At 43.4% G+C, this 26,497-nt stretch overlaps 1 protein-coding gene and 1 long non-coding RNA gene across 3 annotated transcripts; one reads left to right on the top strand and one right to left on the bottom strand.

Moving 5' to 3' along the window:
* The first annotated feature begins 119 nt into the window (after positions 1–119).
* Positions 120–3,596, top strand: LOC133535291 (uncharacterized). The gene is made up of 3 exons (XR_009802197.1): positions 120–266; positions 461–581; positions 3,094–3,596. It is a non-coding gene; the product is annotated as an uncharacterized LOC133535291 (long non-coding RNA).
* On the bottom strand, positions 3,392–14,850 carry mmp24 (matrix metallopeptidase 24). Of its 2 annotated transcripts, none has more exons than XM_061874980.1 (10): positions 14,716–14,850; positions 12,133–12,281; positions 11,899–12,015; positions 11,616–11,715; positions 11,344–11,548; positions 11,078–11,239; positions 10,787–11,004; positions 6,342–6,480; positions 6,008–6,274; positions 3,392–4,838 (listed from the first exon to the last, which is right to left on the bottom strand). In XM_061874980.1, the coding sequence occupies exons 1-10, from the start codon at positions 14,830–14,832 to the stop codon at positions 4,471–4,473; spliced, it is 1,842 nt and encodes a 613-aa protein (XP_061730964.1). In that variant the 5' UTR covers positions 14,833–14,850; the 3' UTR covers positions 3,392–4,470. The 2 variants fall into 2 exon arrangements, with proteins under 2 accessions (XP_061730964.1, XP_061730965.1); XM_061874981.1 differs by lacking the exon at positions 14,716–14,850 and adding an exon at positions 12,948–13,289.
* Between the last annotated feature and the right edge of the window lie 11,647 nt (positions 14,851–26,497).

The raw sequence follows: 26,497 nt of genomic DNA, 5'->3' as shown, positions 1-26,497 counted from the left end.
CACACTCCTTTCTATTGTTTATCAAACCCCCCTTTTGTCGTCTCATTTGTGTGTTGTTACTGGGGCAGTTTTTACATCCTGTTGGTACAGTACTGTTGATGACGAAATTAAGTACATGACTGTACATTAGCACAGAATCAAACATTCGATTGATGTTGGATACAGAGGGATTGCCTGACTCAAGCATACACGATCTTTGTAGCCACCAGGAAACTGCCTGGAAACAGGAAGTGGCACTGTGCGTGTTGTGTGCGACCTTAAAACAGGTGGGAGTATTGTCTAACGTTTTTGTATTCGGCTTATAACTTACCCATAAGACTTGTTCCAAATACAGCCCATGTTTTACTAAAAGAGTATAGCTTATTTTATGCAACATAGCTGGTGTTGTTGCTTCAATTACTGACACATGGTACAGTTGTTGATAAAGTCCAGTAAACAAAAGCCATGTCATCATGTCCAGGTGTGACCTGCATCGTGAAGCATGATGGGAGGAGATGTGAGCCAAGAAACTAAAAGTGATGAAGATCAGGAACAAAAGGAACCCCCGACCCCTGACTCAACGGGCATGTCCTCGTTGCAAGGTAAACTAATAACACACATTCCTGCTTTATATAAATGTACTAATTGTACAGTCGTCCCTTGTCACATCACGCTTAAAATATTGTGATGTCACCACCCATCCATCCATTTTCTACCGCTTATTCCTTTTGGGGTCGCTGATGCCTATCTCAGCTACAATCTGGCGAAAGGCGTCGTACACCCTGGACAAGTCGCCACCTCATCGCAGGGCCAACACAGATAGACAGACAACATTCACACTCACATTCACACACTAGGGCCAATTTAGTGTTGCCAATCAACCTATCCCCAGGTACATGTCTTTGGAGGTGGGAGCAAGCCGGAGTACCCGGAGGGAACACACGCATTTACGGGGAGAACATGCAAACTCCACATAGAAAGATTCCGAGCCCGGGATTGAACCCAAAACTACTCAGGTCCTTCGTATTGTGAGGCAAACGCACTAACCCCTCCTCCACCGTGAAGCCTGTGATGTCACCACATTAGTATTGATAGTTTTAGTTTATTTTGACATGTTTGATTTAGGGCCAAAAAACTGTAGAATGTGCTTCAGAAAATTAAATTTAAATGTGGTGACATCACATTTAAATTTAATTTTCTGAAGCACATTCTACAGTTTTTTGGCCCTAAATGTGGTGACATCACATTTAAATGTAATTTTCTGAAGCACATTCTACAATTTTTTGGCCCTAAATCAAGCATGTCAAGATAAACTAAAACTATCAATACTGATAGATAAACTAAAACTATCAATACTGATAGTTTTAGTTTATTTTGACATGCTTGATTTCGGGCCAAAAAATCTGTAGAATGTGCTTCAGAAAATTAAATTTAAATGTGGTGACATCACATTTAAATTTAATTTTCTGAAGCACATTCTACATTTTTTTGGCCCGAAATCAAGCATGTCAAAATAAACTAAAACTATCAATACTGCAGTAGTATTGGCAACTCGAGAAAACCAAACCAATCAGAGCGTGCAGTTTAATATCATGCCCCTTAATTGGCTTAGCCTCAGACAACATTACTGTGTTGCCAGGGTGTCAAACTCATTCTAGATCGGGGGCCACAAGGAGAAAAATCTACTCTCAAGTGGGCCGGACTGGTAAAATTTCGGCACAATAACTTTAAAGTAAAGACAACTTAAGATTGTTTTCTTTGTTTAAAAATAGATCAAGCACAAATAGTACAAATCATAATCCTTCCATCCATTTTCTACCACTTATTCCCTTTGGGGTCACGGGGGGCGCTGGTGCCTATCTCAGCTACAATCGGGCGGAAGGCGTCGTACACCCTGGACAAGTCGCCACCTCATCGCAGGGCCAACACAGATAGACAGACAACATTCACACTCACATTCACACACTCGGGCCAATTTAGTGTTGCCAATCAACCTTTCCCCAGGTGCATGTCTTTGGAAGTGGGAGGAAGCCGGAGTACCCGGAGGGAACCCACGCATTCACGGGGAGGACATGCAAACTCCACATAGAAAGATCCCGAGCCGGGGATTGAACCCTGTCTACTCAGGACCTTCGTATTGTGAGGCAGAATGTGAAGCCTACAAACCATAATGTTGTTTTTTTTTTTTTACAATTACCTGTTGCGATTAATAGTATTTTCTGAATAATTTATGTGATAATGTTGAAGTATGAGATCTGTCGTACTCAATATGACAGTTATTTAAACATAACTCCAAAACAAAACATGCAATATGTCTAATAATTCCTTAAATAATGTATCTTTCTGAGTTTTATGAGAAACATAAGGTTTGCAAACACAAAAAAAATATATTTTTACTCAATGTGACAGTAATATTGTTAGAATCTGAGATTAATTTTCAATCAAGAAAAAAAAAAATCAAAATCCAATTACAGTATGTTTTTTATGTAGTTTGATAATTTTCCTCCACTGATGTACTAACATGCCCTGCGATGAGGGCGACTTGTCCAGGGTGTGAACCTGCCTTCCGCCCAAAACGCAGCTGAGATAGGTTCCAGCGACCCCCCGCGACCCTGAAAGGGAGAAGCGGTAAAAATTGGATGGATGGATGATGTACTAACATGTGGTTTATTTTGTACATATGTAGCATCATCTACAAAGATACTGACAATTACTATTGTGACATCCAGTGGACACATTTAGAACAGCTGTTTCTTTCTTTAAAAAAATTTCAGGTACATTTTTATGCTTAGCAAACTCATCCCGCGGGCTTGATAAAACCCGCAAGACGTACGTTTGACACCCCTGTTGTATGGAATCAAGAGTAGAAAGGTGACTTGAGGGTGTTATTTCATGTCTGAAAGGCTCAAATAATTTTAACTTTATTTAGACATTGTAAACACTGTTTTCTATAGCTATGAAAATATTTAATTTATAAAAAAATGATTCCTACAGTACTTTGTGGAAATTCATTTATCACGGTCATGTCCGGGACCAATTAACAATAAACGAGGGACGACTGTACATACACTGTTTATGAAGTACAGTTACCAAATGTGTGTTGTTGCTACACAGAGCATCCGGGAGTGTTGCCCCAGTGCATGCTGGGAAACAGAAAGGTGGATGACATGCGCCTCATGATTACGTGCACCAATTGGTATTGAAGCTTTATGTGATGCATTCGGGGACACCGGAGTATGGCTGCTTCACCTGGACAGGTACAAACTACAAAAATTAATCCTTGAGGTTAGCCGAGTCGCCTCTGCTGCAGATGGCGTTTGTCCAGGCGGTGATGTCATGCAAATTTGCAGACCTGCACCACATGCAGTCTGGTAGTCATGTGATGTGTATGTCTTAATTAATGATCCAAACATTTTTTTAAATTTGACATTTATTGAAAAGACCTTTCCAACAAATAGAAAAAAAAACATTCTTGAATAAAGGTGTGGGCCATGATAACGTGCCAAACATGAAAAGGTTAAAAAAGAGGCGGAATCAAACTAGAAAAAAGCTTTGTGCTTGAAAATAAAAAGTGACGTAAACTTCATTGCATTGTCAATAAATCTAAATACAAAATGTGTTTGAAAAGTTTTTTTTACATTTTATAATCAATCAAAAACAGGTTTTATTTACACTAGAAGCCAACTCTTAAAGCTATTTGTGATATGTTTTTACAAACCAACAAAGGCAACAACGTGCTTGCTAAAGGAAGATGCAGATGCTTCAAGCCACGCCCCCGGAACGCTACTTTTGTGGCAGATTTGCATCTCCCTTTAAAGGTATGTCACTGTAGACAAGATTTACCAGAACCTCAGCAGAACCTTGGAAGAATCTCAGCACACATCAGCCGGGCTTGTTTACACAATTCCCTGCTTCTGTCTTTTAACAGTAAGTATAGTATGTGCGTGAATGTCTTACGATGGGATGATATGACAAGCTCCGGCCAGCTGGTACGACCAGGCCAACTAATGCAACACGCCACGTAAACGACCTAACTAGTCCTTTGTCAACATTTTTCACATACAATTACTGAGAATTGTCATCGTTTCTATCTGACGATCCATTTACTTTATTTACAAAACGTTTTTTCTTCGTAAAACTTGACACAAAAAGATAAATGTCACAGCTAGCGGCTAATGTCGCCCTACGTTCTTGCCTGTCCCAATGACCTGTGCGCCTGAACGTGAATATGTGCTAACAACACATGCTAACTAGCGAGCACGTGAAAGTGTCATGTCTGCCTTTAGCGAGTAGCTAGTATGCGAGAGGAAAAAAAAGTCTCGGACAATTTGTAAATAAAACAATGTGATGTCGTGGTTCTAGCAACATTGGTCACCTAAATTATCGCCTGTCTTCTTCATCGTGGAGGGGGCGTCGGCGTAAAGGAACCGACAACATTCCAGTTTTGGCTGTCAGCCATCTTTGTTAGTCCATTTGACTACGCTGTCCCAGTCACACCCACTCTTGCACAGTGTACTTGTAGTAGTGTGGCGTCATGGCAGCCTGCTGTACACTTTTGTTCCTAAACTGGAAAACAGTGTAGACCAGGACCAGGATGCACAGCGAGAGGATGCACGGGATCACTACGGCGATGGCGTTGACCGTGGCTGGGGTGTCGTTAATAGCCACCATGATGTCTCGGTCGTCCAGGGGACCCTGTCGGTCGCCACGATTACCCTTACCGTCAGAATACACCATGTCTGGGGACTGTTCGCATCCCATCCAGTCGCTCAAGATGGATTTTGGGTATCCGGGTTCCACCGAGAGCTTTTGGTTGTCGAATTTCCAGTAGTCCATGCCCTTGTAGAAGTAGGTGTAGTCTGGAGTGGGGAGGGGGACACAAAAACACACATGACCACTTATGCTTGTTGACATACGTGTGTGGACCTGTACGTCCTTGTGTCTATGTATGTACAGTGGGGCAAAAAAGTATTTAGTCAGCCACCGATTGTGCAAGTTCTCCCACTTAAATTGATGACAGAGGTCTGTAATTTTCATCATACGTACACTTCAACTGTGAGAGACAGAATGTGAAAAAAAAATCCAGGAATTCATATTGTAGGAATTTTAAAGAATTTATTTGTAAATTATGGTGGAAAATAAGTATTTGATCAACCATTCAAAGCTCTCACTGATGGAAGGAGGTTTTGGCTCAAAATCTCACGATACGTGGCCCCATTCATTCTTTCCTCAACACGGATCAATCGTCCTGTCCCTTTAGCAGAAAAACAGTCCCAAAGCATGATGTTTCCACCCCCATGCTTCACAGTAGGTGTGGTGTTCTTGGGATGCAACTCAGTATTTTTCTTCCTCCAAACACGACGAGTTGAGTTTATACCAAAATTGGTACATGGATGATACAGCAGAGGATTGGGAGAATGTCATGTGGTCAGATGAAACCAAAATATAACTTTTTGTTATAAACTCAACTTGTTGTGTTTGGAGGAAGAAGAATACTGAGTTGCATCCCAAGAACACCATAACACCGGCTGTTTTTCTGCTAAGAGGACAGGACAAGTGACCCGTGTTAAGGAAAGAATAAATGGGGCCATGTATCGTGAGATTTTGAGCCCAAACCTCCTCCTATCAGTTAGAGCTTTGAATGGTTGACCAAATACTTATTTTCCACCATAATTTACAAATAAATTATTTAAAATTCCTACAATGTGAATTCCTGGATTTTTTTCCCACATTCTTTCTCTCACAGTTGAAGTGTACCTATGATGAAAATTACAGACCTCTGTCATCATTTTAAGTGGGAGAACTTGCACAATCGGTGGCTGACTAAATACTTTTTTGCCCCACTGTATCTTTCTGTGAGTGTCCGTGGATACAAATATGTGTATCTGTGCGTAAGTGTGTGCATGTGTGTTGTTCAGTGTGAATGTGTTAACGAGGGCATATATTTACTGTGTACTTGTACATACTACTTGTGTGTGTTGGTGTATTTACGTATGCGTGTTGGCGTTTGTAGGTGCATGACACTCACATCCCTCCCTGCTGACAAAGGCCCCTTGGGGTGAAGGGGGCACACCCTTCCACACACTGATGGGCTTTGGGTAGCCTGGGTCGGCCGCCCCCCTCTCCTCATTGTAGCGCCAGTATTGGTCCCCTTTGAACAAGTACGTCTTTCCCACCGGCTCCCAACGCAGAGCTGCGTCCACACCGCCTTCGGGTAGGCGGACATTAAGTTGGGCCAGACTGCGGGGGAAGCCAGGCTCAGGAGTCACCTCCCGGAACAGCCAGTACTTGTCACCTAAGAGACAATGACGTCGTTAAGTTTCAAAACAAAACAGGAAGTTGTCATTTGAATATTCCTTCACCTTTGAAAAAGACAAATTTGCCGTCGGCTCTCTCATAGGCAGCGTCGATATGAGGCGGCAAACCTTTCCAAAAATGATCGATCAACATCGGGTAACCTTCTAGAACTTTGTTGTTCCTCAGACGCCAGAACCAGCGGTCCTGAAGCACAAACAAGGTAGCCTGTCATCGTCTATGTGCAGGATCAATACTTTGGAGAATTTGCGCCAACAGTAGGAGCAGAGTCGACCCCTGGGGACATGATTATGGCGACCGGTCACGTCAGTAGCTGATCATCACCACGCTCGTCGTGCTGTGCTGGTGTTTGCCTGTTTTACTTTGATGGATAGAATTCCCTCATGAATAAATATATACATTGTTTCTGCTAAACTCTTTTACAGCGGTAAATCCACATGTCCTTTGGAATAGTTTTACTTTGTTTTAAAAGCGTTGTGGCGGAGTCAATTCAAAAGCCCTTAGCGATAATTGCTAACTTGGCATCGCTTCAAACTCCGCCGTCGTGAAAGATTTATGGCCCTATGTCTTAATTGACTGTACTAATTAAAGTTGCCAAATATTATCCCTGATGTCTAAAGTACTTTTTTTTTGTTGTTGTAGTTTTTCCCGTTTATTGTGTTTTGTTTACATTTTTCATTAATGCAGGAGTAGCATAGCCATTTTGAATGGTTTTTCATTCCACCTTGCACCTATCAACTTATTTTTTAAATTTTGATATAAACTTTGGACAATATCTTGAATATAGTACAGGGTTCGCATGGGTGCTTAAAAACCTTGAAAATTCTTCAATTTTAATGTGCTTTAAGGGTTTGAAAAATGCTTACATTTTGGGTGAAGTGCTTGGAAATGTTCATCACATTTCTCGGTAGTTTGACTAAATAGGCCAATTATAAAATGGGAAAAAAATATGATAAGTTTCCTTAAAAATGAAAGCTACACGCTTCATCTGTTGGCTTTGCACGAGGCCTTACATTAGGTTGGTGTCATGCCAGAGCCGTATACACGGCTTTGTGTCGCCCCCAAGAGGACTGTGGTGCATCGGTCCATCGTCGTTTTAATGAACATGATGTTTGCATGAATTATGATACAAACAAACAAGTAAACAATAATTAATGTTATATGTTGTAAGGAATGATGTATACATGAATTATGATTCAAACAAACAAGTAAACAATAATTGATGTTTGTTCTTGTAAGGTATGATGTATACCTCAATGATGATGATACAAACGAGTAAACAACGTTTGCAAACACCAAAGACATTGAATAATCTACAGAAACATTCAGTTAAAGATAACTGCTGGTTTAATGTTAAGCTTATGTTTTAGCAGATCTTCTGTATTTTTCCTACAGACAGCATTTAGTGACCTCAAACAACAAGGGTATGAATTGATTCGCACAGTTTTTTACCTTTTAAAGGCTACTGAAGAAACGGGAAAATTGATCTTGAAAGTTCTTAAAAAGTGCTTGAATTTGCCCATGGAAAAGGTGTACGAAGCCTGATAGTAATATTATTATTCACAATTCTTTTTCTATATTTTTATATCATTATTATATACAAACACATGACTATTGAACACATTGGATTGAACTGGATCATAGTTGTCACTGTAGTATTTTTGTTTATTGATTGTTTGTGATTTTAGTATATACAAATCTTTACATAACTTGTAAAACCATAATAATACATTATTTCTCTATATCTAATTTTAAACATACTAAAACTGCATTTTTGTTGGTTGTCTTTTATGCACACACTCAGGCTCCCATAGCCAGATCTACTTCTGGTGGGGAAAACCCTAATTTTTCACTGTTAACTGGTCGGGCCTGGCCATGGTAAATTAATTTCTGCAAAGTATGAAATTTAATTATAAATATACAATTTTCATAGCTAAAGCATAAACACTGTTTACAACTTTTTCGATACTTTTTTTGTACCCTTAAAAAAGGCATCTAGACCAGGGGTCTCAAACTCAATTTACCTGGGGGCCACTGGATGCAGAAACGGGGTGAGGCTCGGCCGCGAGAAAAGATTTAAAAAAAAAAACTAACATGCACTTTTTAATGAATTCACCTTCTATGAATGGCTTTCCCGCCCTAGCAACATACTTGTCAACCCTCACGATTATTCCGGGAGACTCCTGAATTTCAGTGCACCTCCCGACAATCTACCGTTGCAACCATTCTCCGGAATTTTTCCCAATTTTCACCCGGCCGACATTATTAAGGGCTGCCTTTACTGCGCTGCCTTTAACGTCCTCTACAACAGTGGTTCTCAACCTTTTTTCAGTGATGTACCCCATGTGAAAATGTATTTAATTCAGGTACCCCCTAATCAGAGCAAAGCATTTTTGCTTGAAAAAAAGAGATAAAGAAGTAAAATACAGCACTATGTCATCAGTTTCTGATTTATTAAATTGTATAACCGTGCAAAAATATTGCTCATTTGTAGTGGTCTTTCTTGAACTACTTTGGGGAAAAAAAGATATTAAAATAACTAAAAACTTTTTGAAAAATAAACAAGTGATTCAATTATAAATAAAGATTTCTACACATAGAAGTAATCATCTACCTAAAGTGCCCTTTTTGGCGATTGTAATAGAGATCCATCTGGATTCATGAACTTAATTCTAAAAATGTCTTCACAAAAAAAGAAATATTTAACATCAATATTTATGGAACATGTCCACAAAAAGTCTAGCTGTCAACACTGAATGTTGGATTGTTGTATTATTGTATTATTTTTCACAGTTTATGAACTTACATTCATACTTCATTGAAGTATTATTCAATAGAGATATGTAAAAAGGATTTATGAATTGCTGCTGTTTTTTAGAATGTTTTTAATAAATATCACTTGTCCCTTGGCATACCTTCAAATACCTCCAGGGGTCCGCGCACCCCCCAAAAGAAGACTACTGCTCCACTACATGTCATCGCGCATGCTTTTATATCACACAACCAATGTGCCGGCTCCGTATCATGTTGTGTGAGACTTGTGCACAGCAACGTCAGTGACTGCAAGACGTACTTGTTCAACAGCCAAACAGTCACACTGAGGGGGCCGTATGAATAACTTTAACACTATTACAAATATGCGCCACACTGTGAACCCACACCAAACAAGAATGACAAACCCTTTTTGGGAGAACTTCTGCACCCTAACACAACTTAAACACAAGAGAACAAATACCCAGAACACCTTGCATGGCTACAATATACAACCCCTCAACCGACGCAACTAGGTGGGGGGTTGGTGGTAGCAGGCGTGTGTATAATGTAGCCCGGAAGAGTTAGGTCTGCATGGGATTCTGGGTAATTGTTCTGGTGTGTTTATGTTATATTACGATGCGGATGTTCTCCCGAAATGTGTATGTCATTCTTGTTTGGTGTGGGTTCAAAGTATGGCACATATTTGTAACAGTGTTAAAAGTTTCTTTACGGCCACCCTTAGTGTGACGTGTGTAGCTGTTGATCAAATATATCTTGCAATAACACACGTGCGTCTCACATGGCCAGATGCAACATACAACTGGACTTGCACGCTGTCAGTCCAGGGTGTAGGGGGCGCTAAAGGCAGTGCATTATGGCATTTCCGGAATATTGTTGATCTGGTAAACATCGACAAGGGCTTCCATAGAATTGGTGCCCTGAAATTTAGGGGTCTCCCGGGAAAATTGGGGACATTGGCAAGCATGACCTATGAAGCGCCATTCATATTAAACTCGCGAGCCGCACCAACATTGAATTGTCATATCAAAGCATGGGGCGCATAATAACCTTTCGCGGGCTGCAATTGGCCCACGAGCAACATGTTTGAGACCCCTGATCTAGACATTAAATAAAATTCGCATACCATATTTCCTTGAATTGCCGCCAGGGCGCTAATTATTTTAAAACCTATTCTCACTTACCAAAGGCATGCAGTAAAAATTTGAGTGTGATGTAAGCTTGGACCTTAAATCCTACCGAATAGCTCTTAATCTTCTTCCCTTTATGCAATTTCGAATTACCGGTATTGAAATCAGCCTTTTCCATTTTGAAAATGATGACAGGGGAAGTGTCACTCGTGACGTCACGAGTTTGACCAGGCGGTAATACTAAGCATGCACTAATTATTTTGCGAAGTGAGTTTGACCCGGCAGTAATTCAAGGCAGGCGCATACTATATGCCCTGCGGCAATTCAAGGAAATACGGTAGTCAACTTTTTTTACTAGCCGCAAACTTGAAAGCGAGATGTGGCGATGGAAGAGTTACACTAGGTTCCAATAAGCTCTATAACCCCTAACAATAAAGACCAAAATGGGGCCATCAACTAAATCTTGTTTAGGGCCACAAAAAGCTGCCTACGAGGTTCAGTGGGCTGCTGCATAACAATGTTGAACATGACAACCTAATGACATGTATTAGTGTATAAAGCGCCAGCCAGCTGCCATTGTGAGGACGCACCTTAAAGACGAACATCTCACGCCTAAAGAATGCCAGCGTGTCGAATTGGCCCTCGCAGATGTTTGGTTTGCCATTTCCGGGCAAAGCCGGGCGCTCGCTGGGGGGGCGCGGCGGGCGGGAATGGCGATCGTGACCTCGTCGTGTGGAGGTGGAGTGCGTGCGGTGGGTAGGCAAGGTGGGGAGCGGGCGTGTTGGCTCCATTATGGCGGTGGGGACGCCTGATGAGACAAAAATCCATGTTAGCTGAGGAGGCGGCATCTTATTGGTCCACTTCCTCTCGTCGCTTTTCACCGTAGATCTTCTGGATGCCCTGCAGATCGTCCAGCGGCAGTTTGAACCTGTGCGTGTCCATGTACTGGTAGAACGGCGCCATGATGGCGCTTGGATCGTTGGAATGCTCCAAACCCAAAGCGTGGCCCAACTCGTGGACCGCCACCAGGAAAAGGTCATTTCCTGGAGCGCGTAGTTCAAAATTAATGTTGAAGATGACAGGAAATTATTTTTTCATCAAGTCGTGAATCTTCCAACGTGGAAACCACAGGAGGCAAAGAACTCACCGTCACGATTGGCTCCACCCAGCGTCCACGGCTCGTCCGAGTCAAAGTGTGTGTCGCCTCCGATACCGGCGCCAGGGAAGTAAGCATGTGCTAGAAATCCCCCCTCGCCGTCGAACGGAGAGCTGTCGCCATGGAAACCGGAGGCAAAAAAGATCATGATGTCGGCCTCTTTGCCCTCGTTCTTGACCTCAGAGTATGGCACCTCCTGGTGATTTGAAGAGGAATGAGTAAAAAAAAAAAAAGATGGCGAGTGCAAAGGGTTTGGGCGTCACCTGAAAGGAGAGCGGCGTGACAGCCTGCCACACATTGAATGCTTGTCGGATGGCCCTCTGGGTGTCCTTCTCGCCCACTTTGGGAGTGAAGTTGGAGATGCTGTGGGGAAATCAGCTGCTAAGGTCACATGCCTACTTTGTGTCCAAGTCACAACGCCTGCTTGCTAAGCCAACATGCTAACAAAAAGTTGTTCTCCATGTTGCAGAGGAGGATCCTAAGATGCATTCAGGGTGTCGTTGAAGCGTGCGGATTTCTTGTGTCAATGATAAAAAACACACGTACCTGTACGTGATCTTTTTGTCACGCCACTTCTGTCCAGTCAGGGCGTAACGTTTGTTGCGCTGCCGTCTGCTGCGATGAGGTTGATCTGGAAGGCTGCACCGAGGCCGTCTCATCCACCTGGGAACCAATCACAGTTGTTCAAATGATGTCCTCTCGTCTGACTTCAGCGCTTACTTAAATTCAGAAATGGTGAGGATTGAAGCCCCCCCAACCCAAAGACCCGAGGCAACTCACTGGAGTGTGGCGTCGTCCAGAACTCCGGTGACGGGAATGCCGTAAAAGCGCTGCATGGCGGCCACAGCAGACTTCATCACCTCTTGCTGGCGGAGGTCGGACGTGCGCATGTGCTGAGGCAAGAGGTAGCCGAAGTTCTTGAGCCATGTCTGCGGAGGACAACTAACCATCAGAAGAGGCCTCCGTCTTCCTGTCACGTGATATCAGACCGTTTTTTTACGCCAGTGTTTTTGAACCTTTTTTGAGCCAAGGCACATTTTTTGCGTTGAAAATATCGGGAGGCACACCACCAGCAGAAATCATAAAAAAAAAAAAAAAAACTCGGTTGACAGTAGAAAGTCATTGTCGCAATTGTTGGATATGACTTTAAACCATAACCAACCATTCATCAATATAGCTCTTGTCTCAAAGTAGGTGTACTGTCATATCATGCCGTGACTTATTTTTTGTTTTTTGCTGTTTTCCTGTGTGTAGTATTTTAGTTTTTGTCATGTGCTCCTATTTTGGTGGCTTTTTATATTTTTTTTGGTGTTTTTCCGTGTAGCAGTTTCATGTCTTCCATTTGAGTAATATTTCCTGCATCTACTTTGTTTTAGCAATCAAAATTATTTCAGTTGTTTTTATCCTTCTTTGTGGGGACATTGTTGATTGTCATGTCATGTTCGGATGTACATTGTGGACGCCGCCTTTGCTCCATAGTAAGCCTTTGCTGTCATCCAGCATTCGGTTTTTGTTTACTTTGCAGCCGGTTCAGTTTTAGTTTCGTTCTGCATTGCCTTCCCTAAGCTTCAATGCCTTTTCTTAGGTGCACTCACCTTTTGTTTATTTTTGGCTTAGGCATTAGACACCTTCTGCGATGAGGTGGCGACTTGTCCAAGGTGTACCCCGCCTACCGCCCGAATGCAACTGAGGTAGGCTCCAGCGACGCCAAAAGGGACAAACAGTAGAAGATGGATGGATGGATAGCATTAGACACCTCTTTACCTGCACACTGCCTCCCGCTGTTTCCTCCATCTACAAAGAATTAGCTCCTGGCTGCCACCTACTGATATGGAAGAGTATTACACGGTTTTTCTGTCAAGCTCTAGACAGCACCGACACTCTATAAAAACACATCATTTGCAGACTATAATTACTCGTTTGCAAAAAATATTTTTAACCCAAATAGGTGAAATTAGATAATCTCCCACGGCCATACTTGCCAAACTTGAGACCTCCGATTTCGGGAGGTGGGGGAGGGGTGGAGGCGTGATTGGGGGTGTAGTTGGGGTGGGGGCGTGGTTAAGAGGGGAGGAGTATATTTACATCTACAATTAACCAACTCGAGAATTTCATATATATACGTATATAAATATATATATATATGTATGAAATATTTGACTTTCAGTGAATTCTAGCTATATATATTTATTTTATTATACATATAAATAAAAGAAATGGTTGAATTTCAGACGGCACCTATCAAATACACAGTAATAAAAACAGTTGTTCTTCTAACTGTACTCAATAACCAGGCGAGGTGATGAAGTTACATCTCTTTACTGTGGGCGTCAGAACAGACTCCCTCACTTGCTATCTGGTGCGCAACACCACATAAATCGTTGGCCAATCAAAAAGCAACCCCATAACGCGATAGCCAACATTCACCAGGAGATGGCAACAGACAACATAGATCACTCTGTAACTTCCTTATTCTTCTGCTTTGTCTCCTTGTGTGTGCAGTTTTTTATTAAAATCTGTAGATGTTGTAACATGATTGGGCAGGCAAGCTGTTTATACAGTGGGAAAGCGGACGTGAAAACAGGCTGTCCCCACTCAGGTCCGCATGGAGCTGGAGGGGGCGTGGCCTCCAGCTCCGGCTGAATTTCGGGAGAAAATTTCTTCTGGGATGTTTTCGGGAGAGGCGCTGAATTTAGGTAGTCTCCCGGAAAATCCGGGAGGGTTGGCAAGTATGCCCACGGCACACCAGACTGTATCTCATGGCACACTAGTGTGCCGCAGCACAGTGGTTGAAAAACACTGCTTTATGGAACCATCTTTCATATTTGATTTATTTCTGGCCTGTTTGATTCCTATGACTCACTGTCCATGTGTGTTTGTAGCCGCCTACCAGGACATCTCCCCTAGACCTGATAACTAGCCTGTAAGGGGCGCTCTGTCCCTCTGCACATTCTTATGAGGTCAGTAGTGACTGAGCGACAAGGTAAACAACATGGACGACAGTGGCACTCCCTCACATCAAAAACATCACATGACCACATCATAATTAGAGCGTCCTTTTAGCGCCAACGTTCCTTTCTTTCTGTCCTCTTTCTCCCATAAATAATAAAAGTGGTCTATATTTGGTACCTCCCTACCCCCCACTATGTCAGTCATGGACAGGAGGGAAGGGGAGGGGTCAACATGTCAATTAACAGTGATTCGCCAGTAGCAATCTTTCTTGGTTTCATCGCAGTGTGCCCCCCACCTCCCACGTCATTAGAGATGGTGTCTAGTTGTTTATAAGCAGTAATGCAGAAGGGACAGGGGGGCATATTTAAGTAATGTGCGTATATATATATATAGAAAAATCCGGCAGCTTACCTCCACAATCAATGTCTTCTCCCCTCCGCACACGGACACGAGCCACATGAAAATTGGGAAGGTTTTCCAGCTGAGGCCCCCCCTCCTCTTTTTCACTCCGCCAACCCCCACCGCCATGACAGCTTCCCCCCCTCCCGCCTCTTGCTTGCCCTGTTTACCAAAGAACACTATTCGAGCCTCTCGTCTTCATCATCCCCGCTCCTCTGCCTCGCTGTTGTCTGCCTCTGCCTGCCCCCCCACACAAAGCTCATCCCCACTAACTCTGCGCATGCGCTTCCGAGCTGATTGCGCCTGCGCGCGCACGCACTGGCACAGATGTGCAACAGCACAAAGGGAACTATTAATATACGACACAAAGAAAATATTGACGGCGAGCCAATGAAGCCATTAAAAAAAGACAATACAAACACGAAGGCCGAATGAAGACCTAAATTAATACATGACGAAAATCCAGTGAAGAATGACAAGGACATCAATAAGACAGGGAAAAGAAGAATACACAGTGAAGACACAATAAGAACAAGATAGAGATACAAAGAAGATGCAACAAAGAAGACAATGCGGATACGATACAGATGCAATATGAGGAAGACCGTTAAAGGCCTACTGAAATGAGATTTTCTTATTTAAACGGGGATAGCAGGTCCATTCTATGTGTCATACTTGATCATTTCGTGATATTGCCATATTTTTGCTGAAAGGATTTAGTAGAGAACATCGGCAATAAAGTTCGCAACTTTTGGTGCTGATAAAAAAACTTCGCCTTTACCGTTAAAAAAACCTCGCCTTTACCGGAAGTCGCAGACGATGACGTCACAAGGGTGAGGGCTCCTCACGTCCTCACATTTTTAATTGGAGCCTCCAGCAGCAAGACCTATTCGGACCAAGAAAACGACAATTTCCCCATTAATTTGAGCGAGGATGAAAGATTTGTGGACGATGATATTGATAGCGAAGGACTAGAAAAAAAATAAAATAAAAAGCGACGGCTCCGGGAGACGGCAGTGTGAGCCTTTCAGATGTAATTAGACACATTTACTAGGATAATTCTGGAAGATCCCTTATCTGCTTATTGTTTTAGTAGTGTTTTAGTGAGATTGTAAAGACGTACCTCGAGGTCGGATGGCTGCAGAGAACACGCAGTGTCCCAGAGAGAAGCCGAGGAGCCAAGCTCACAGCTGCCTTTTAAACAGCTACTGCAGGAGGACGAATAATCTAGTGATGTCTCCAGTAATATATATATCACAATTTTCCCATCCAAAAACAGGCTGGTTGATGTAGAGAAACATGTTCGTTTGACCGCTCTGTGTTAAAAACTCTTTAAAGAAACACCGGCTGTGTCTCTGTGCTAAAGACAGCTGCAAAACACCGCTTTCCACCAACAACATTGTTCTTTTTAGTCTCCATTAATAATTGAACAAATTGCAAAAGATTCAGCAGCACAGATGTCCAAATTACTGTGTAATTATGCGATGAAAAGAGACGACTTTTAGCTGTAACTGGTGCTGAGCTAATATTTCCTGACAGTTCGTGACATCACGCGCACACGTCATCATTCCGCGACGTTTTCAACAAGAAACTCGTGGGAAATTTAAAATTGCAATTTAGTAAACTAAAAAGGCCGTATTGGCATGTGTTGCAATGTTAATATTTCATCATTGATATATAAATTATCAGACTGCGTGGTCGGTAGTAGTGGGTTTCAGTAGACCTTTAAGGCATGAAGAAACATTATAATGACAAGAACAAGACAATATATTGTAAAGACATGATAGAATCCAGCCATCCTGAAAGGGACTAGCGGTAGAACATGAATGGATGGATGGATGAAGTGGGCAGGGAAGACATGAAGAAGACACATTTGGAGATATAAAAAGACCTGAAGCAGTGGTTCTCAAACTTTCTTTTGACCAAGTACCACCTCTGAAAATAATTGACACTCCCAACTACCACCATAATAACCAACATTAATTACAGTAGCGTAGTAGTCTTAACTATTCAGTAAAAACAAGGCGAAGGTTTTAATATACAAACCATTTGAGTTGGGAAATTGTGTTAGATGTAAATATAAACGGAATACAATGATTTGCAAATCCTTTTCAACCCATATTCAGTTGAATGCACTACAAAGACAAGATATTTGATCTTCAAAGTCATCAACTTTATTTTTTTGCAAATAATAATTAACTTAGAATTTAATGTGGAAAGAGCACGTTCACCACTGTGTTTCATGACCTTTTCTTTTAACAACACTCAATAAACCTTTTGGAACTAAGGAGACCCATTTTTGATGCTTTTCAGGTGGAATTCTTTCCCATTCTTGTTTTATGTACAGTTGTTCAACAGTCCGGGGTCTCTGTTGTGGTATTTTAGGCTTCATAATGCCCCACACATTTTCAATGGGAGACAGGTCTGGACTACAGGCAGGCCAGTCTAGTACCCGCACTCTTTTACTATGAAGCCACACTGTTGTAACAAGTGACTTGGCATTGTCTAGCTGAAATAAGCAAGGGCGTTGGATGGCAACATATGTAGCTCCAAAAGCTGTATGGACATTTCAGCATTAATGGTGCCTTCACAGATGTGTAAGTTACCTATGCTTTGGGCACTAATGCACGCCCATACCATCACAGATGCTGGCTTTTCAACTTTGCACCTCGAACAGTCCTGATGATTCTTTTCCTCTTTGGTCCGGAGGACACGACGTTCACCGTTTGCCATCCCATCCATCCATCCATCCATCCATCATCTTCCGCTTATCCGAGGTTGGGTCGCGGGGGCAGCAGCCTAAGCAGGGAAGCCCAGACTTCCCTATCTCCAGCCACTTCGTCTAGCTCTTCCTGGGGGATCCCGAGGCGTTCCCAGGCCAGCCGGGAGACATAGTCTTTCCAACGTGTCCTGGGTCTTCCCCGTGGTCTCCTACCAGCTGGACGTGCCCTAAACACATCCCTAGGGAGGCGTTTGGGTGGCATCCTGACCAGATGCCCGAACCACCTCATCTGGCTCCTCTCGATGTGGAGGAGCAGCGGCTTTACGTTGAGCTCCTCCCGGATGGCAGAGCTTCTCACCCTATCTCTAAGGGAGAGCCCCGCCACCCGGCGGAGGAAACTCATTTCGGCCGCTTGTACCCGTGATCTTATCCTTTCGGTCATGACCCAAAGCTCATGACCATAGGTGAGGATGGGAACGTAGATCGACCGGTAAATTGAGAGCTTTGCCTTCCGGCTCAGCTCCTTCTTCACCACAACGGATCGATACAACGGCCGCATTACTGAAGACGCCGCACCGATCCGCCTGTCGATCTCACGATCCACTCTTCCCCCACTCGTGAACAAGACTCCTAGGTACTTGAACTCCTCCACTTGGGGCAGGGTCTCCTCCCCAACCCGGAGATGGCACTCCACCCTTTTCCGGGCGAGAACCATGGACTCGGACTTGGAGGTGCTGATTCTCATTCCGGTCGCTTCACACTCGGCTGCGAACCGATCCAGTGAGAGCTGAAGATCCCGGCCAGATGAAGCCATCAGGACTACATCATCTGCAAAAAGCAGAGACCTAATCCCGTGGCCACCAAACCGGAACCCCTCAACGCCTTGACTGCGCCTAGAAATTCTGTCCATAAAAGTTATGAACAGAATCGGTGACAAAGGACAGCCTTGGCGGAGTCCAACCTTCACTGGAAACGTGTCCGACTTACTGCCAGCAATGCGGACCAAGCTCTGACACTGATCATACAGGGAGCGGACTGCCACAATAAGACATTTCGATACCCCATACTCTCTGAGCACTCCCCACAGGACTTCCCGAGGGACACGGTCGAATGCCTTCTCCAAGTCCACAAAGCACATGTAGACTGGTTGGGCAAACTCCCATGCACCCTCAAGAACCCTGCCGAGAGTATAGAGCTGGTCCACAGTTCCACGACCAGGACGAAAACCACACTGTTCCTCCTGAATCCGAGGTTCGACTATCCGGCGAAGCCTCCTCTCCAGTACACCTGAATAAACCTTACCGGGAAGGCTGAGGAGTGTGATCCCACGATAGTTGGAACACACCCTCCGGTCCCCCTTCTTAAAGAGAGGAACCACCACCCCGGTCTGCCAATCCAGAGGTACCGCCCCCGATGTCCACGCGATGCTGCAGAGTCTTGTCAACCAAGACAGCCCCACAGCATCCAGAGCCTTAAGGAACTCCGGGCGGATCTCATCCACCCCCGGGGCCTTGCCGCCGAGGAGCTTTTTAACTACCTCAGCGACCTCAGCCCCAGAAATAGGAGAGTCCACTACAGATTCCCCAGGCACCGCTTCCTCAAAGAAAGACGTGTTGGTGGGATTGAGGAGGTCTTCGAAGTATTCCCTCCACCGATCCACAACATCCGCAGTCGAAGTCAGCAGAACACCATCCGCACCATACACGGTGTTGATAGTGCACTGCTTCCCCTTCCTGAGGCGCCGTATGGTGGTCCAGAATCGCTTCGAAGCCGTCCGGAAGTCGTTTTCCATGGCTTCCCCGAACTCTTCCCATGTCCGAGTTTTTGCCTCCGCGACCGCTAAAGCTGCACACCGCTTGGCCCGTCGGTACCCGTCCACTGCCTCCGGAGTCCTATGAGCCAAAAGAACCCGATAGGACTCCTTCTTCAGCTTGACGGCATCCCTCACTGCTGGTGTCCACCAACGGGTTCTGGGATTACCGCCACGACAGGCACCAACAACCTTGCGGCCACAGCTCCAATCAGCCGCCTCGACAATAGAGGTTCGGAACATGGTCCACTCGGACTCAATGTCCCGCACCTCCCTCGTGACATGTTCAAAGTTCTCCCGGAGGTGTGAATTGAAACTCTCTCTGACAGGAGACTCTGCCAGACGTTCCCAGCAGACCCTCACAATGCGCTTGGGCCTGCCAGGTCTGTCCGGCATCCTCCCCCACCATCGCAGCCAACTCACCACCAGGTGGTGATCGGTAGAAAGCTCCGCCCCTCTCTTCACCCGAGTGTCCAAAACATGAGGCCGCAAATCCGATGACACAACTACAAAGTCGATCATGGAACTGCGGCCTAGGGTGTTCTGGTGCCAAGTGCACATATGGACACCCTTATGTTTGAACATGGTGTTTGTTATCGACAAACTGTGACGAGCACAAAAGTCCAATAACAAAACACCACTCGGGTTTAGATCCGGGCGACCATTCTTCCCAATCACGCCTCTCCAGGTTTCACTGTCGTTGCCAACATGAGCGTTGAAGTCTCCCAGTAGGACAAGGGAATCACCCGGAGGAGCACTTTCCAGTACTCCCTCGAGTGTACCCAAAAAGGGTGGGTATTCTGAACTGCTGTTTGGTGCGTAAGCACAAACAACAGTCAGGACCCGTCCCCCCACCCGAAGGCGAAGGGAAGCTACCCTCTCGTCCACTGGGTTGAACTCAAACATACAGGCTTTGAGCCGGGGGGCAAGACTTCTATGGAATTACAACGAAATGAACCCAGATTTCCCTCGCCCGGACGTGGGTCACCGGGGCCCCGCTCTGGAGCCAGGCCCGGAGTTGGGGCACGATGGCGAGCGCCTGGTGGTCGGGCCTGTTCCCATGGGGCCCGGCCGGGCACAGCCCGAAGAGGCAACGTGGGTCATCCCTCCAATGGGCTCACCACTCATAGGAGGGGCCATAGAGGTCGGGTGCATTGTGAGCTGGGCGGCAGCCGAAGGCAGGGCACTTGGCGGTCCGATCCTCGGCTACAGAAGCTAGCTCTTGGGACGTGGAACGTCACCTCACTGGGGGGGAAGGAGCCTGAGCTAGTGCGCGAGGTAGAGAAGTTCCGGCTGGATATAGTCGGACTCACCTCGACGCACAGCAAGGGCTCTGGAACCAGTTCTCTCGAGAGGGACTGGACCCTCTTCCACTCTGGCGTTGCCGGCAGTGAGAGGCGACGGGCTGGGGTGGCAATTCACCGTTTGCAAAAAACGATTTGAAATGTGCACTCGTCAGACCACAAAACACTTTTTCACTTGGCATCAGTCCATCTTAGATGAGCTCGGGACCAGCGAAGCTGGCGGCGTTTCTGGGTGTCGTTGATAAATGGCTTTGGCTTTGCATAGTAGTTTTAACTTGCACTTACAGATGGAGCGACAAACTGTAGTTATTGATAGTATTTTTTCTAAAGTGTTCCTGAGCCCATGCAGTGATATCCTTTACACACTGATGTCGCTTTTTGCTGCAGTACCGCCTGAGGGAACGAAGGTCCATTATATCATCGCTTACGTGCAGTGATTTCTCCAGATTCTCTGAACATTTTGATGGTATTACGGACCGTAGATGGTGAAATTCCTAAATTTCTTGCAATAGCCCGTTGAGAAATGTTGTTTTTAAACTGTTTGACAATTTGCTCACGCATTTTTTCACAAAGTGGTGACCGTTTCGCTATCCTTGTTTGTGAATGACTGAGCATTTCACGGAAGCTGCTTTTATACCCAATCATGGCACCCACCTGTTCCCAATTAGCCTGCACACCTGCAGGATGTTCCAAATAAGTGTTTGATGAGCATTCCTCAACTTTCAGTATTTATTGCCACCTTTCCCAATTTCTTTGTCACGTGTTGTTGGCATCAACTTCTAAAGTTAATGATTATTTCCACACACACAAAAAAAAGTGTTTATCAGTTTGAACATCAAATATGTTGTCTTTGTAGTATATTCAACTAAATATGGATTGAAAATGATTTGCAAATCATTGTATTCCGTTTATATTTACATCTTACACAATTTCCCAACTCATATGGAAACGGGGTTTGTATATAATGCAGCTGAGGTTTGATCCAGTACCCCCCGAGGCCCCGAATGGGACAAGCAGTAGAAAATGGATGGATGGATTTAATATTTTAAACCACTGTAACAATACACACAGTTTGAACATTAATACTGTGTTTGAATGTATGAAATTAAACACTGTACTTTTAATCAAGTGATTATTTGGCATACCACTAGATGGAGCCAGCGTACAACAATTTGAGAATCACTGACCTAAAGAAAATCATTAAGACACAATTTAGACATGATCAATACACGACACAATACAGACACAATTAAGACCTGATAAAGAAGACATGTGGAAACATGAGTGGCAGCTGGTTGCATAAGCTCGGTGCTCTTTTAATTCCATTTTGTCCTTGTTTTTTTTAATACTTCCCTCTTGTTTCTCATGCCAAGATGGTGATGTGGATGGCCACTAAGGGTATAGTTGCGTTTTTGCTTATTTCTCAAATTGAACAAAAGAACACAATCTACTAAGTCAAATTCCTTTTTTGTTAAACATACTTGGCTAATAAAGCTGAATCTGATTCTGAAATAAGACCCAATAAAGACATAAGGAAGACAAATGTGGAGACATGATTTAAGACCCGAAGAAGACAATGAAGACACAATTATGACCTATATACCTGAAGACACGAAAACAAATAAAAACGTGAAGAAGACATGCAGAAACATGAACAAGACAATGAAGACACAATTAAGTCCTGATAGACACGAAGAAACAAGAGCTAAATACATGAAGATATGTGTCACATGATAAATACCTGATAAAACAATGAAGACCTGATAAAGACATGAAGACACAATTTGGACCTGCTAAAAACATAATGACGTGAAAAAAAGACGCAATAAAGACATGAAGAGGACATGTACGATGTAATAACGACCTGAAAAAGACCACAAAGACACAATTATGACCTGCGAAAGACATGAAGACACTAAAGACATGAAGAAGATATGTGACACATGATAAAGACCTGATAAAGACATGAAGCCACAATTGGGACTGACACATGGAGACATAAATTACTGAAGAAGAATATGAAGACACAATTAAGACCCGATGAAGACACAATTCAATGGGTAAAACATGAGGAAAAAAACAAACATTAACAGTAAGGACACAATCAAGACATTAAAGGCCTACTGAAACCCACTACTACCTACCACGCAGTCTGATAGTTTATATATCAATGATGAAATATTAACATTGCAACACATGCCAATACGGCCTTTTTAGTTCAATAAATTGCCATTTTAAATTTCCCGCGAAGTGTCGTGTTGAAAACGGTATGATGACGCGTGCGTTTGACGTCTCGGGTTGTAGCAGACATTATTTACCAACCCGATCCTAGCTACAAGTAGTCTGGTTTAATCACATAATTACAAAGTATTCTGGACATCTGTGTTGCTGAATCTTTTGCAATTTGTTCAATTATTAATGGAGAAGTCAAAGTAGAAAGATGGAGGTGGGAAGCTTTAGCCTTTAGCCACACAAACACACAGTGTTTCCTTGTTTAAAATTCCCGGAGTTGAAGCTTTACTATGGATCAAAGCAGTCAAGCTTGTGTACCGGCAGTTTTCGGTGAGAAAATTGTGGTATAAAGTCGCCTCTTACCGGAGATCAGCGGAGCTTGCGCCGTCCATGCAGCTGCGTGACTTCCCTCAGAGACTCTGGCGTCAAGACAACCGTGGACACACCCCTCTGACTTCAGGTACTATTTAATCTCACTAAAACACTAGCAACACAATAGAAAGATAAGGGATTTCCCAGAATTATCCTAGTAAATGTGTCTAAAAACATCTGAATCGCTCTCACTTGCCCTCGCCTGTTTTTTTGTCTTTTTTTTTTCCAGTCCTTCACTATCAATATCTTCATCCACGAATCTTTCATCCTCGCTCAAAATAATGGGGAAATTGTCGCTTTCTCGGTCCGAATTGCTCTTACTGCTGGTGGCTCACATTGTGAACAGTGTGTGGAGCCCCACAACCAGTGACATCACGCGCACATCGTCTGCGACTTCCGGTACAGGCAAGGCTTTTTTATTAGCGACCAAAAGTTGCGAACTTTATCGTGGATGTTCTCTACTAAATCCTTTCAGCAAAAATATGGCAATATCGTGAAATGATCAAGTATGACACATAGAATGGACCTGCTATCCCCGTTTGAATAAGAACATCTCATTTCAGTAGGTCTTTAAGAGGACTCGTGTGGAGACATGGTAAAGACCTGTAAAAGACAAGACACAATTACACATGATTAAGACATGACGAAACGAGCTAAAGACATGAAGAGACGTTAGAGACACAAAGACACATTTAGATATGATTAAAACATGAAGACGCTGTGAGACAGGATCAATACATTAAGAACATACAATGAGACTTGATAGACATGAGATGATCTGATAGCATGACAAAGATGTGAGGAAAGCACGCATTTAGGACATAAAACACAATAAAGACACAATAATGAATGTAGAACAAAAAATGCACGTATTCTTTAAGGCCATCTGCTGGACAAGATGCATATTGCATCTTACAGTCAGACCACCCTGGGAGGGATGGCAAACGGCCCATGTGACCATGAACCATGACGACACTGCCACCTGCAGACCAACTGTGTTCATTGCAGTACCAACCCAAATGACCTTTGACCTGGACTGTTATGTTTTGACAAGTCATCTCATGTATCATCCATCCCTTAAAGGCCTACTGAAACCCACTACTACCCACCACTCTGTCTGATAGTTTATATATCAATGATGAAATATTAACATTGCAACACATGCCAATACGGCCTTTTTAGTTTACTAAATTACAATTTTAAATTTCCCGGGAGTTTCGTCCTGGAAACGTTGTGTAATGATGACGTGTACGCAAGACGTCACAGGTTTTTAGGAAGTATGAGCGCTACGCACACACACACAGCTAAAAGTTGTTTGCTTTAACGGCATACTTACACAGTATTTTGGAGATCTGTGTTGCTGAATCTTTTGCAATGTGTTCAATTAATATTGGAGAAGTCAAAGCAGAAAGATGGAGATGGGAAGCATTAGCCTTTAGCCACACAAACACACGGTGATTCCTTGTTTAAAATTCCTGGAGGCTAAACTTTCCTATGGATCAGAGCGTGGTCAAGTGAACATGAATCAAGACGGAATGCCAACCAGCAGGTTTCGGTGAGAAAATTGTGGTTAAAAAGTCGCTTCTTACCTGAGAAAAGCTGAGCTTGTGTCGTCCATAGCTGCCGTCGACTCCCCTGAGACACTGCGCGTCAAGACACCCGTGGAGACACCCTTCCGACTATCAGGTACTATTTAACTCACTAAAACACTAGCAACACAATAGAAAGATAAGGGATTTCCCAGAATGATCCTATTAAATGTGTTTAAAAACATCGGAATCCGTCCCAATCGCGTTTTTTTTTTAAACTTTTTTTTTTTTTTTTTTTCAATATCCTCAAACACAAATCTTTCATCCTCGCTCAAATTAATGGGGAAATTGTCGTTTTCTCGGTCCAAATAGCACTTTTTGTTGGAGGCTCCCATTATAAACAATGTGAATATGTGAGGAGCCATCAAACATGTGACATCATCATCTGCGACTTCCGGTCGAGGCAGGGCTTTTCTGTTAGCACCTAAAGTTGCGAACTTTATCGTGGATGTTCTCTACTAAATCCTTTCAGCAAAAATATGGCAATATCGTGAAATGATCAAGTATGACACATAGAATGGACCTGCTATCCCCGTTTAAATAAGAAAATATTAAATCAGTAGGCCTTTAACTTGTGTGATGACTGCATTATGTTGATAGTATATATTTGTACCATGAATTGATTAAAGTTAAAGATTGTCACACACATACTAGATGTGGCAAAATTATTCTCTGCATTTGACCCATCACCCTTGATCACCCCCTGGGAGGTGAGGAGAGCTTTAACGTGGACCCCGACTTAAACAAGTTGAAAAACTTATTCGGGTGTTACCATTTAGTGGTCAATTGTACGGAATATGTACTGAAGTGTGCAATCTACTAATAAAAGCTTCATTCAATCAATCAAACCCTTTTCTACCGCTTGTCCCTGTAGGGGTCTATGTGTACCAGAATTTAAATAACATTTTGTTTACTTTGTTTGTGAGTGTTGTCAATGAAAGCAATACGTTTGTACACATTGTCGGGGGTCTACAGGCTGTCGTCCGTTTTCCGCTTTTCTCCAGTTTCTTGTTACCAGTCCATCAATAGAAGTGTCTTCAAGCGTGCCCTGGGTCTTCCTCACCTCACCGTGAGGGCTTATAGGGGCCTCCTAACTAGAAGCCTCAGCCACCTCAGATGGTTTCTCTTGGAGGGTCAGTGGTGCCACTGTACTCTGAGTTCCTCCTTAAAGACGACTTAAGCTTCAAGAACAAGTTTGTCTTTTTATAATACATTTTAACTTGTAAATAAGTCTGCTTTCGATGGAGCGAATGGGAGCAATGACGTCATTGTGTCTATTTCAACTATAAATCCCAATAACCATCTAAAAAGCCCAAACAATACTCCATTTACTGTTTGTTACGTGACTATTAGCCAAGTATGAGCGATATTATAAGCGGCAACGTTAAAGACCTACAATTAGTGGCACCATGACAAAGGGATTAAGCGGTAGAAGATGGATGGATGGATGGATGACCAGAGAGAAGTAACTTCCTAATGCTGCTGTATTGACATCATCAGCTGGTGAGCTGGCTTCTCGCCTCACAGTTTGTGAAATGTATTCTAGATTATACAGTGGGGCAAAAAAGTATTTAGTCACCCACCGATTGTGCAAGTTTTACCACTTAAAATGATGACAGAGGTCTGTAATTTTCATCATAGGTACACTTCAACTGTGAGAGACAGAATGTGGGAAAAAAAATCCTGCAATTCACATTGTAGGAATTTTAAATAATTTATTTGTAAATTATGGTGGAAAATAAGTATTTGTTCAACCATTCAAAGC

This window comes from Nerophis ophidion, linkage group LG16 (genome assembly GCF_033978795.1).
Source record: "Nerophis ophidion isolate RoL-2023_Sa linkage group LG16, RoL_Noph_v1.0, whole genome shotgun sequence".
In the NCBI taxonomy this organism is placed as follows: Eukaryota; Metazoa; Chordata; class Actinopteri; order Syngnathiformes; family Syngnathidae; genus Nerophis; species Nerophis ophidion.
The sequence above is the reverse complement of the archived record's forward strand: the minus strand, read 5'-3'. Positions and strand labels throughout refer to the sequence as shown.